Source organism: Plecotus auritus, assembly GCF_963455305.1.
Source record: "Plecotus auritus genome assembly, chromosome: 1".
In the NCBI taxonomy this organism is placed as follows: Eukaryota; Metazoa; Chordata; class Mammalia; order Chiroptera; family Vespertilionidae; genus Plecotus; species Plecotus auritus.
The window spans coordinates 221,693,988-221,707,056 of record NC_137770.1 but is presented as its reverse complement, the minus strand read 5'-3'; the positions used below and the strand labels follow the sequence as shown (position 1 = coordinate 221,707,056).

The 13,069-nt window shown below is 43.1% G+C and overlaps 1 protein-coding gene across 12 annotated transcripts in view; it reads left to right on the top strand.

Annotated features, from left to right (window-relative positions):
* Positions 1 to 13,069, top strand: part of LIMCH1 (LIM and calponin homology domains 1) — a gene marked incomplete at its 5' end in the record, with an annotated part of 329,460 nt that overhangs the window by 264,066 nt on the left and 52,325 nt on the right. For 7 of the 12 annotated variants that reach the window (XM_080656359.1, XM_080656356.1, XM_080656358.1 and 4 more), the window contains 2 exons: positions 7,412 to 7,447; positions 12,301 to 12,427. In XM_080656359.1, coding sequence (XP_080512485.1) covers positions 7,412 to 7,447; positions 12,301 to 12,427 — 163 coding nt within the window. Of the gene's footprint in view, positions 1 to 204; positions 535 to 2,426; positions 2,546 to 2,654; positions 2,764 to 3,207; positions 3,469 to 7,411; positions 7,448 to 12,300; positions 12,428 to 13,069 lie in introns of all 12 variants that reach the window. The other 5 variants (XM_080656360.1, XM_080656357.1, XM_080656354.1 and 2 more) reach the window with 2 other exon arrangements.

Here is a 13,069-nt window from a genome sequence, read left to right as displayed (position 1 = left end):
GATACTTAAAGCCCTATTTACCTAAACAAGAGAGGGATCATTTCTTCATTTGGTTGACTAATGGAAACGCAATTCTGCTCTAGACAGAGAAGTATTTTTCATATATCTAGTACTTAAAAAAAAAAAAAAAAAAAAACAGTAACAACAACAAAAACCTCTTATTGACTTGTACTTGCCTTAGAACTTATTTCCGGTTCTGATTAGGGATGACGATGTTGAGCACATCTGTGCCCCTGAGCCTTCACCTGAAATCAAACCAGAAACTGCCATCCGGGATGACTTTGCCAGCCGCAAAGCAAGGGCCTATAAGAAAGCTTCCGGCCCCAAGCAAAAGTTTGTGCACTTTGGACCAGTGACAGAGATAGATCAGCAGAAATGGAAGCGGCTCAGCATTGGCAAGGCCGGGCCTAGGGAGGAGGTAGAAGAAGTCATCAGTCACAGCCGCCAGGGTCAAACGGGCTCTGTGTCCCCAGCCTCAGCAGCCACGCCCAGCCCAGAGGAGGACCAAATGCTTAATCCACAAAATGACTGCAGGTATTTTTCATCAAACATGTGCAAGGCGATCTGCATGGGAGTCACTGCTGCTTTTAGAGGATTTGCTGAAGCACATTAAAGAAACCTCCAGAGACAACATAGTTTCAACAGGCTTTTTGCTGGTTAGCGGAAAACTAATGTTAGCGTGTCGCCCTGGGGGGAAGCATGTGTGTGAAGTTAAATGGCAGGCATTCATTTTGATTCTGTTGTCACCAGAATCATGGCCTGGGAATGTCAGTAATCTTGGCAAATGACCCTTTTCCTTCAGCTGCATCAAGCACTATTTTATTAGTTGGAAATGCTGAATGAACTAGATGGAATGTTTTAATGATATCCATAGGGTTTCTTCTAAACATGTATTGATAAAAATCAGGTTTACCTATAACTTCCCTCTTTACTCACCCAAAGAGGGAGGAAAAAATAGTTATCAGTATCATAAGTTCAAAATTTGGACATCTAAGTAGACACACAAAAAAAGTAAAGGTCTCCTCCCTCCTCTACTCAAAAACACTATGGGATAAGTCTTGAGTGAAAAAAAAAGACTCCTCTCTTGGGGGTTCCTATGGGTCACACATCTCTTTGGGTGCATCACCATCCAAATTTGTGAGGGATCACCTGGGAAAATCTCTTATAGGCCTGTTCCCAACTCTCACCTCCACTAGAGGCCTTCCAGCTTTAAATTCCCAAACCCTCTTTTGGAGACTCAGTTCTGTGAGCTGGTCTCTCTTCCGTTAAGCAGGTAGGGGACACTTATAGAACTCTCGATCTCCTGGGAGCCCCCATTCTACCTGCATGATAGGAGCACAGTGAAGCTCTGCATGGCAGGAGGAAATGCTCAAGACATTCTCCTCAGTCCCTGAAATCCAAAGGAAATAGCAGATCGAGCATGTCAAACTCGTGCCCACAGACCGCATGTGGCCCACAACGAATATTTTTGCAGCCCAGCCAATATAACGGTATGTAAGGGACGTTTTAATAAAAATTTCATAACTTAATTTTTACAATATCCTGTTATACATAATTATTAATAACGAACTACAACATTCGCTAATGACTGCTATAATTGTGTTGCATTCATTTCCCTTACACGCCTTACGTGCAGGCGCACCATTTCTATCAAATATTTTAGCAGCTGATTGCCACGTCATTAGTCTTGGACTGACTTGTTTGGTGTGTGCAACAGGAAATATTTCGCTTTCATAGAACAAGTAAGATAGCTTTATTTGCATTACACTTATTAATTTGTGCAGTTATTCAGTGTCTGGTAAGTTAATGTTCAAGAAAAAATATTAATTTTTATTAAAATGTTTTATTCTTTTATGTTAACAATTACTCATTTATTTTAGCCCTTTGTATTCAGCATGTCTCTATCTAAATAAACCTATGTTTCTATGAAAATGGAAGCTTTTGTGTTTTTGTGGCCCACATGAACTTAAACCTTGTTTATTTGGCCCCTGTTAGCCTTTGAGCTTGACATGCTTGTAGTAGATGATCCATGACAGACAGAGGGCTTTCTTTGGTTCCATACTGTGGGTGACACCATGGAGGAGAACAGGCTTTAGGATGAAATAAGCATGGTATACCAGAAACACACAGTTGGGTTTACAGAAACTGATGGCGATCTGGATGGAAGAGTGGGAGTTAGGAATTAATGAGAAATTCATCTTTGAGTCCTTGACTACTGAAGGGCCGTCTCTCAACCCTCTTAGTCTTTTCTTAGACCCTTGCCAGGGTACACATTACATTATCTCAATTTGCATATGTCATCTTTACTAACTGGCTTTTGGAATGAGGTCAACTGAACTCTCTTAATCTTTCGTCTCAACGACTTTCGTTGTCTCCTGACTTTTTCCTCTTCTCTCTTGACACCAATGCCACTTGATTATCAACAGAATAGTGAACTCTGGCATAGATGACTATTGCAGAGGGGTCTCGCAGCTGGCTCCCGTGCTGGAGTCCCAGGAGGAGCATGTCAGCAGTTTGGGCGCATGCCCAACGAGGACAGAGGAAGGTGAGGAGCCACGTTTCTTCCCTCCCTGGGAGGTGAAGGATGACAGGTGGGGTCGAGGCCTCTGGTGTGAATTCTTTCCTCGTAGTAAAGCTGTCCTCTTTGGCTTTAGTTACATCCAAACAGCTGCCACAGGATGGCAAAGAAGAGAAAGGAGTTGCTCAAAGAGATTCTGAGATGCCGCCAAAGGCTGAAAGATGCGAAGAGAGCGGCCAGCCACTGTGAGCGCCTTGCCTGCATTCCAGGGTGTGCTGCCTCTGTGGTGTGTGGCTTTTGTGTTCCCAAAAAGCAGCTTAGAGCCACAGGATGCACTTGGTGACTGATGCGATGTGGAGTTGAGTCGCTGAAAGGAATGTGCCCATCCCAGGGTCACAGTTCCGCTTCCAGTGCCCCCTCTGGGTAGAGATTGTAGCCTTTGCATGTGGTTGGACACTGGCCAGATTTTCTTCTCAGAAAGTATGAAAACCAGGAAGGGAAACCCCTTCCCATGTGAGTACCAGTTGCATGGTGGAGGCCCACGGTATTAATACTCAGTTGCTATGCGTGCTGCTGTCTCTGTGGACATTGGCTCCTTCTGTCTTGAGTTAACGCCAAGCGAGTGATGCTACTGAACGTATCTTTAGTGATAAGTGGACTTTGACTGGCTGGACTGAATGTTGCCCTAGTTCGTGTCCTCTGGCCTCTGAATGGGAGGCTTCGGGGAGAGAAGAGAGCTCAGAGAAGATGACAGCTCCTGCCTGGAGTGGCAGTGGACTGAAAAAACAAGGAAAGCTGTGTGATTCCCAAAAAGATGACATGATGGCCAGGAGAACTGGGATGTCTCTTAGACACAGTGGATCCAACCCAAACCAGTTCCTTCCGGTTCCATTTGCAAAACAGCAGGAAGTGCAAGAATCTGCCAAGGGCCCACCCATGAAAGATAAGAGGTCAGAAGATTATCCTGTGCCCTGTTTCTTGTGACTTTGTTTCTCCCCCTTCTGAGCCTTGATACATGCTTTGAATATGTTTATTAATGCCTTATGGCACATCAATGCCACTTACTGTGTACTGCTTACAGAAACGGAGTGATAAAAACTGGCCCAGTCTGCTAAGAATTTGCTTTCCCTTTTTTGCATGTAAACAGGTGTGGAAAGAATGGTTCAGTTGTGAGTTTTTCTGTTAAACTCTCATCTGTGTGCACCCTACATGAGAAGCTCTTTTGTCTCTTCCCAACTCATATAGGAACCTTTGGGTGAAGGGGCTGAACCTCTTTCTGATCGACTAGTACTTGATTTCACTCTGATTCTAAGAGGGTCTTCCAGCCCAAAGAGGATGCATACCACTTATAAAATCTGTGAATTAATGTCAACATTAGGAAACAGTGTTTTCTAGATGTGGCACTTCTGTGCTGCATTGTAACTTGATTTAAAATGAAGAGTAGGGGAATAATAAACCTGGGTTCATGGTCTTGTTTAAGGTCCTATAGGTTGAAGCTTCTGTTGCTATTTAACCAGAGTGATAGATCTGTGGACCATCCGATCAGTGCAGGGCAAAGCGGTGGGGGTGTTTAGCATAATTGTAAGTTCCACTATAAAACCTTAGTGGCAGTGGGACAGAGGGTGCAATGGGGAGCAGGAAGAACCCTAAGTAATCTTAAAATTTTAAAATTAATATCCTAGCCATCTTTATCATCTGGATTTCATCTGTTTTATTATAATTCATTCTTCTGAATTAGAATAATAATACCCTAGTACAGCCTTATTATAACACTAGCTTCAGGGAGCAGGGGTAATACTCATGCTCTACTTGATGGCTGGAGAGTACTGTGTAGCCTTTGCAAGGTGTGTCTGCTCCCTCTAGCTCACTTTCTGAGAATTCACGGGTAGGCTGAATGGATGTTAGCTCCATGCCTGATGTAGAGGGAAGGTAAGTGAGTGGCTCTCACTTGGATGTCAAATGGTTAGGGCTGGTTAAGACTGGTCCACCAGTCACTCACTTTGTAGGTGCCCTGACAGAGCCTGGTCCTGGATCCATGGGCTACTGTAAAGCAAGTTAGAATGAAAGGAAGGAAGGGAGAGAGGTCGACAGCTGCCTGCATTCTAGGTACTTTCCCGTTTACGACTTGCGTAACCTTTGAAAGTAAGAATTTTCATCTGCACCCTGCAGTGAGGAACCCCCATGTCTGCACAGCTGGTAATTACCGATCCAAGATTCAAACCCAGCTCTTTCCGAGTGGAAAGTCCCTGTCCCACTCCAGCACCAATGCACCGGAGTCTGATAGATTCCCTTGGGAATTCATTTTTCTTACAACATATTTATTGAGTAATTATTGTCTGTAAACTACACTGTGCTGGGTGCTGGGGGATAATCTTAAATGAGCAGCAACCCATTTTCCCCTCTCACTTCAAATGAAGCGTGTGTTAGTTCACCATATGAAAATATATAACAACTAATTATTAATTCTGAAGTGCTTTATTAATTCTGAAAGTTACATAAATGCAATCAGTAGGTGCATAGAATATTTCATTTATCTTTCTAAGTACCCCAACCCTCACAATGAAACTTTATTAGTTGCTTTTTTTTTTTAAGATGCTTATACAAACTGTGATTTATCGGGCCAATTTTGTACCTCATAGCCTATTGACTCACCTACTTTGCATTTTAAAAAATCACTTTATTATTTTTTAACCTACGTTTACATTTATATTTCCCATAGGACAACTGGGAAAGCCATTTGGAGCACAAGCTCTAATTATCTTCTGCTTAATAGCAAAGGCATTTCTGCTTAAATCGATGTCCTCTAAAGCTGATAAATCAGTCTGAGAAGAAATTCCTTAAATCCACAGTGGATAGTAAAGGGAAAAAAATAAGTTTATCTTCAGAGACTGTGCTATTCTTTTCAATTCCCAGACCATCCAATAAATAGTCAATAAACACTTATCGGGGGCCTAGTCTGGTCACTCCTCAGGGAACCCCAAGAGAAAAACCCCTGCCCTTATGGATCTTACATTTTAGTGTACATGTGCGTTTGTGGGCAGAGATGTCATGAAATGCTGTGTTTTGTGTAGAAGCCATTTAAATTCAACTATATCCTGCAGCAACCACATAGCTGAACTGCTAATAAAATATGCTAAAGAAGCCAAACTCAAAGGAGTACATACTGTATGGGCCCATTCACAAGACATTCAACACTAGTGTATAGGTATGCTCGGTTTGTGAAAAATCACTGAGGTGTATGGTATGTGTACTTTCTGTGTGTATGTTATACTTCAATCAAACATTAACAGAAACTCTCAAATAGAGACACAAAAATGCATAACCAACTATTTTATTGGTTATTTCTAGATTAACCATCTATTAGGAATACGTTCTCAGCTCTTCATATATAATTGAGAAAACATTATATTTGAGTAAGTCTATTCCAATAGGCCTATTAATTCCATGGGAAACATTTCTCCAGTCTTCAGAATTAACGCTGCTTATTCATTCCCTCGATGTGCAGAAATCCACCAGTCATCTGCTTCTATGTCATGGTGTTTTTGGAAAACTAAGCGTATTAGGTTAGATTTTAGCACCTTTTGAAACTACCCCCTGGAGAAATGGAAAAGGAACTGTACTACCAGAAGAGAAACATCCACAAACCCTTCCCTGTGGGTTTTTGGCCGGGGCAACAAATAGGTTGGGTTTTGCGTTGGTGTGGTTGCCTTCACTATGAATGAAAATAATTGTCATTGAATGAAAACTTCTAGAGTGATAAAAACATAAGAGAGAAGGGTGTTTGTGTGTGCATAACCATGTATTCTGGAGTGCTTTCTCTAAGATTATAGGAAGAGATCTTTAGAAATTACTTGTTACCCTGTAGTAAACTGTTAGGAAACTAAAGCAGGGGATCTGGTTATTTTTGCTGAAAACCCCACAATGGAATTTACTGAAAACTGAAAGCGGGAAGTTTTTATTTACTTAAATAACTCTTTAGCCACCATCAGAATGCAGAGAGGAACAGCCTTTCAGAGCGTAAGGAAGAACCTTCTCTTAAAATCCCCCTTTGCAGAGGAGACAGCCCTGGAGGGAGCTGCATCTTTAAAATGTGCTTAAAATATGCCCTTCTGAAGTTCTAATTTTGTTTTCTAACTTGACCTTTTCTTTTTCTTTATCAGACACATTAAAACTTAAAATGCCTATATCGAAGAGGGTACCTCTTTGTAGATCAAAATAATCAGAAGACTATCAAAGATTGTAAAAAACACTTTGGTGTTTCAAGTGATGGAATAGCCAAGTCTGGTTTGGATTAAGGCTGCCCGTTTTCTAGGAATTGTGGTTTTTGTCAAATGCATGCAGAAGGCACTGATTGGGGTTCTGGTCTGGAGTCCTGGTTTGCTTTCAGAAAACTGCAGAAAGGCTCTTTGATGTCATTTGTGCAAATGCATTAACACGTCAGGGACAGGGCCAGTAAGCACATGCTTCTATGTTGGGTGTCCATTACAGCTCACTACGGCTAAACATAAGGCATGAACAGCTTAACTGTTTGTGAGCAACCCTAATGCAGGTTTGGGTTTTTAAAAGCTGCCTTCTCTACACATTGTGGGTTGCACCTAAGCCTTTTGTGCTTATATTGAACAGGTTTGTTTCTGTGTGGGTGGCGTGGAGTTCCCTTTCATTTCTCCTCTGTGTTTTAATACACATTTTGCATTCTTTAGAACTGTCAAGATGCTCCTTTCACTTTCAGAAGTTAATGAACATTATTAATTGTATAATGACACTTTTCTTCCATTATGATCAGGGGGAAAACGTTTGGCACACTTAACATTTCACCAGCAGTTTTTCTTTTCAGCTTGGTTACAGCGTTAACCTTGTCTTTTCAATCCTCTAATTTTGTATTTGGTCTTATAGATACGGTCCGAGAACTCCTGTGTCTGATGACGCAGAGTAAGTTGTCTTGTATTCATAGGAATACGTTAATTACTAGCCTAAACTGCATGCCTTCAGTACTTACCACTAATAGAAATGCAATTGGTGCAACAGTGAACGGAATAGCTAACCGACGCGTGCAGCCTCAAAAAGCCCCTGAAGTTGGAATGCAGAACATATGTTCTGTGCAGGAGAGATGAATGAAAAAGCAACTAAAGCATGATTCTAATATGCAGCTGCTGCTTAAAACTTAACATTTGCTTTCCATAGACGGGGCATGTTAAAGTTGTGCTTGTTACCGTTTGGATGTTGGTACCCTTTCTGAACCATGGAATTATTAAAGCAGAATTCTGCATTTGAATTTAAATTTTGATATGTTAGGGCTTGGCGTTAACAATGAAGCAGTCATTCTCATGGCCACAAAATTTTCTTAAACTAAGAAAATAAATCCTAAACCGCTAATTATGGATTCAGAAGCCCAAGTTCTTCCCAGGTTGCAGTAATATAAACTGCGGGATGCTTGACACCAAAATGTTGGGATTTCGGTCAGGTTCCGTGGCATAGCAAGGACTCACGATTTAAAAGAGGACTCGGGCTTCCTCTCCCTGCTTCCCCTCCTCTCAGAGATTCACTGCCCATCTTTGCCTCCCTCCACATTTTAGAAGAATCCACATTCTCCTGTTTGGGACCACACTGACTCCATTTCCAAAATGGATTTCCCATACACAGAAAATTCTGAAACGAACATCCAAGGCACAAGTTTTCCCAGCAGAATACTAGCTTCCTCAGATTGGAGTAACTTGCGTTTTAAAAAAACAGGATTAATAGGTAATTTCACCATCAGTCGCCTGATGTCTTTCCTCTGTGAGAGGCATTTTTCCTGCTCTGAGCCATAATTCCCAGCCCTATAGTGAGGAATCCAAAGGGTGGTGTGGAACACACACAACTGTCATCTGCATCAGTGACAATGAGCGTTAGCCCAAATTTACTGTTTTCCAGTCATGCTTTTTCCGTTTTCGTGCTCAAGATGTCAGCTTAGCTTGTACTGTAAGCCCCAAGCAGTCTGCCTCCAGCACCACGGACATCACTTTCCAACGTGTGATCTCTCATTGCTTTGTGGCCTGACATACGCAGCATTCACATCTCACAACCAAACCTAAATCCAAGCCTGAGCTTGGCTGACGGCATGGAGTTAAGTCGTCTGTAAAGTTAAGCCCTGGTTATTACTCTTAAAATCTGCAGTGGCAATATTTAACAGTCACTGAAAGGAGGATTACCTAAGATTGATGGGCACAACATGACTTTGATTTGGTAGAAAAAAAAACATTTTGATGGAATGGATTTATTCTTCATCAGTGCAAAGACACCGCGCAATTGCCTGAGCTAGATCTCTGGGAAATCCTAAAGGTGAAAAAAAAAAGAGCTCTATTAAAGAGCTCTTGGATTCTGCCTGTCCCTGAGTGTGAAAGCTCACCCACAGAAGTTAATGACTTCTTTAAAGGGGCAGGGTTGGGGACGCCCTTCGCTCCTTCTCTAAATGTACAGGGAGCAGCCTTATGGAATAAGAAGGGTAAAAGGAGCTTCTTTTCCAGACGTCTTATCTAGGCATATCAGACGTACCAAATTTCCTTCTTGGAGTAGACACAATTCACGTGAACCCACATGAGGAACAAAATGAAAAGTTTATATGGGGACTTTATTTTTTAAATAGAGCGTCATACTATGTTTCGTTTAATACCTCACTGTCTCCCTTTTTCAAACATGTAAGGGCAATTACTGGCACGGGCTCTACTTATTCATAATTGACACATTCTTAAAATACAGCCCAATCAAAAAAAGATGTGCCCGAAGGAAAACCCAGGTCAGGGGCAGACCCACCACACAGGCAAACAGAAATTTCCGCCGCCTGGCAAGCCAGGAATGTTTCCGTCTATTTAGTTTCACCTTCTTGCCCTTTGCCGCCTCCTCCCCCAACACGCTCCCCACCAGCAGAGCGCTGTGCTGTGAGAGCCACAGGCCATCTTGCTCTTAATTCCCTTACCTTGGACTTGGCCCCGAAACAATTCCCAGGCTCCCCTTGAGGTAATTTAATCCTGGCCCCCAAAATGCCAACCCACCACCAACAGAGACTCCCAGCCTCTGAAGCCGGGGCCCCTTGTCACCACAGCCCAAGGGCACGGCTTATTGTGTGAAGAAGCACAAGGTTAGTGCAAGTCACATTCATGTTCTGGAACCTGGGCTTCATCAGGGTCCCCCAGCCCATCCTTAGATACTCACTTCTGCATTTTGGAGGCTGAGTACGACTTCTGGACTAGGGAGCATTTTCTGAATGGTGACTCAGCCTATTTTCTGGCTAATATTTTCAATTCTCAACTTGCTTAGCTCCTTTTTTTTAAATGTCCTGAAGACATTGCTCATAGTTTTGCTGTTTCCTTTTTGGCCAGTTTGCTGGTATTTCTTTAAAAAACAAAACAACTCTGGGGAAAATACTGCTTCCTGGTATAGGAGAGGGCAAAAAAAAGTTTCTCTTTTTATTTCACTAACCAGCTTTTGGCCACATTTGGGCTGAGGCAGTTAGAACTTCTTCATAGGACAGAGGTAGAAACCCAGACAGAGGTTAGATCTGAAGGCCTCACTCTTGTCTTCTCTCTGTCTGTCATGTGAGATAGGCGATTCCCCACGTTGGAGACTTTTTTTCCTGGGTTCCCAGAAGAAGACCTGGCTGTATGGCCACACATTGTGGCCTAAACCAAAATTCTGCCCTTTGGAAATTATATAAATGACCAAGTCAAAGGAAGGGACCTACTTTCCCTCCCACAATCTGCCAGCTACTGAATAGGTTATGAGAGCGTCCCAGCTCAGAGAGATTTTTGCCTGCTAAGATCTTCACAAACACTGAATTGCCTTAAAAGATGAACTGACTAAATCGAATATATTTAAAGGTAAGACTTTTTTTTTTAAAACTCTGAGAGGAGGAATGGGATGAATTCCGGTCTCTTTCTGAAAGCCTACTTAAGTGAATTTTGGTCCATGAAGTTCAAAAAAACTATGGGTTCTACTTTTCTACCTAACTCTGCAAATTCCTAAATCTTTCCTAAAAGTTAATAAACAAGGGGAAACTCGCAGTCCCTCCTACCTCTTGAGGACTCGAGCTTATCTGGAAGGTGTGGCTCCCACAATCAACACTACCCACTGATCTGTGGGGGCGGCTCCACCAGGTGGTTTGTCATATCTGAGCTCAGATAAAAGTTCTCTGTGGACAGATTATTAGAATACTCCTGGGGAAGACAGATTACAAGTACAGTCTTCAGTTTCAGCTCTCTTGGGTCAGATTTAAATTGTCCAACATCTAGAGAGATTCATTTTGCAGATTTATTCTGAGTGGCTTGAAGTGCAGCTGGGCAGCCACTGCCGTGGGGGGCACGTTTCCTCTCTGAGAGCTGCCTGCCGAGGAACCCGCGGCATCCGGCCTCGCTGCCTGCGCATTGCCTGGCCCTGGCGAAAACTATTTTGGACGTCACTGATGATGTCTGGAATTAGTTGGGGTCTAAATGCATGGCTTTTCTTCTTCTTTGTGTTACTCTGGCTTCAAAAACGGACTATCAAGCTCTCCTATTCTTAGAGTGAACTTTAAAGGGCCCTCCATTTCTGGATTTGGGGACTGTCACACCCACGTGGTCCCAGAGCGCCTCGTTTCTTTGAGAGAGAAAAAGAAAGAGAAGGGACCTTTGCTTTGGTTTTTATTTCTGTTTCCATCTGGCTGCTTGAGCTTCTGCTGGAACATAGCTCGATATAAGCATTACAGGAAAGACCTCAGGGTCTTGCCTACCATTTCATAAGCGCCTATAGAATATATTAGGGTTTTCAGTGGTTTTCCCTGTATTTTTCTTTTGAAAGAGTAAATTCAGAGGTATCCTGACAAAAATGATTCTGAGAATCTTAGGATACAAAGTATATAGTGATTTATATATTTTATTCCTTAATCTTAATATAAAATACCTTCTTTTCTTTTCTTTTTTTAATATATTTTATTGATTTTTTACAGAGAGGAAGGGAGAGGGAGAGAGAGTTAGAAACATCGATGAGAGAGAAACATCGATCAGCTGCTTCCTGCACACCTCCTACTGGGGATGTGCCCACAACCAAGGTACATGCCCTTGACCAGAATCGAACCCGGGACCCTTGAGTCCACAGGCCGACGCTCTATCCACTGAGCCAAACCAGTCAGGGCAATACCTTATATTATTGATTCCAAGATTCCATCAACTGCACTATCAACTTGCAGATTTATAGAATAACCACATCAAACACACATGCATCACTAATGCGCAGTTGTTGGATGCATCCACAATTCATAAAATAGTGCAGTATGAAAAGATGGGTGTCTTAGACTTAAGGCCGTGTGATTTTTTTTTAATGGAGAGATTGCCTCAGTTCATGTAGAAAGCATTTAAGCCAGGTCTTTACCCAAAGAGCATGTACTGTAATGAAGTTTTTCCTCCTGGAACGCCACCCTCCTCCACAAACTCTCCCCAAGTTAAACCTTTCCATTCTCTCTTTTTATTTTCTAATACATTTCCGAATGAGAGGAACCCAGAGCTTCATATACCTTTTCTAGCTCTTCTTTAAACATGCTTTGGCACCTACTTGTAAAATTATATTGACCACTGAAGACAAAGATGCTCACATTTTGGCTTTTGCGGCAAAAGGAGAAGAGGTGGGGGTGCTGGCGTGCACGCTGCTGGCTGAGGGCAAGGGACAGTTTTCCGAGCGAGCGCGGTAGCGCCCCCACGCGGCCGAGCGGCCCAGAACGCACGGAGCCAATGGCGCTGATGCCGGTCCATTTTTGTCTCTGCTCTCTCCACACTCAGGAGCACGAGTATGTTTGACATGCGGTGTGAGGAGGAGGCTGCAGTGCAGCCGCACAGCAGGGCCCGCCAGGAGCAGCTGCAACTGATAAACAGCCAGCTGCGGGAAGAGGACGACAAATGGCAAGATGTGAGTGCTGGCCGGGGCAGCGGGGAGGCTGCCCAGCGCTGTGGGTTAGGGGCCCTTTGAAGCAGAAAATCCGGTGGGGTGGGTAGGCCTGGATTGGAAAGCCATGCAGGGGAAGGGAGCATCTAGGATTTCAAACAGTGACACAGTGAATGTGGGCATGAAAGGAAGGTTAAAATAGCAACGTGAAGGGTGAGGAGTGAATGACAGGCAAATAATCCGCAAGTATCCTCGCGAGAAGGTTGGCCACACAGGAGGGGGGAGCCCGCGGGAAGCAACTGGCACGCGATGTGGAATTGAGGCACGTCTTTTGAGATTATATATTTGACATTAATAATGATGATGATGAAAACGATAATTACCAACATTGAAAGCCTGTCCGTAGCAGGCACTATTCTAAGTGCTGTGCATGTAATAATTCTTTAATCCTCTTAGTAGCTTGATGAGCCAGCAACTATTACCATCGTCCTCATTTCCACAGATGAGTCCCAGAACAGCTGAGTAACTTGCCCAAAGTCACACAGCTAGTGAGTGAGAGAGCTAGGGACGGAAGGCTGCAGATTCTGATGGGGGCCTGGAGATTGTCGGGGAAGAACTTAAAGATAGGGATGATCGGAGGGAGAGTGGATTCTTTCATTTAATCCT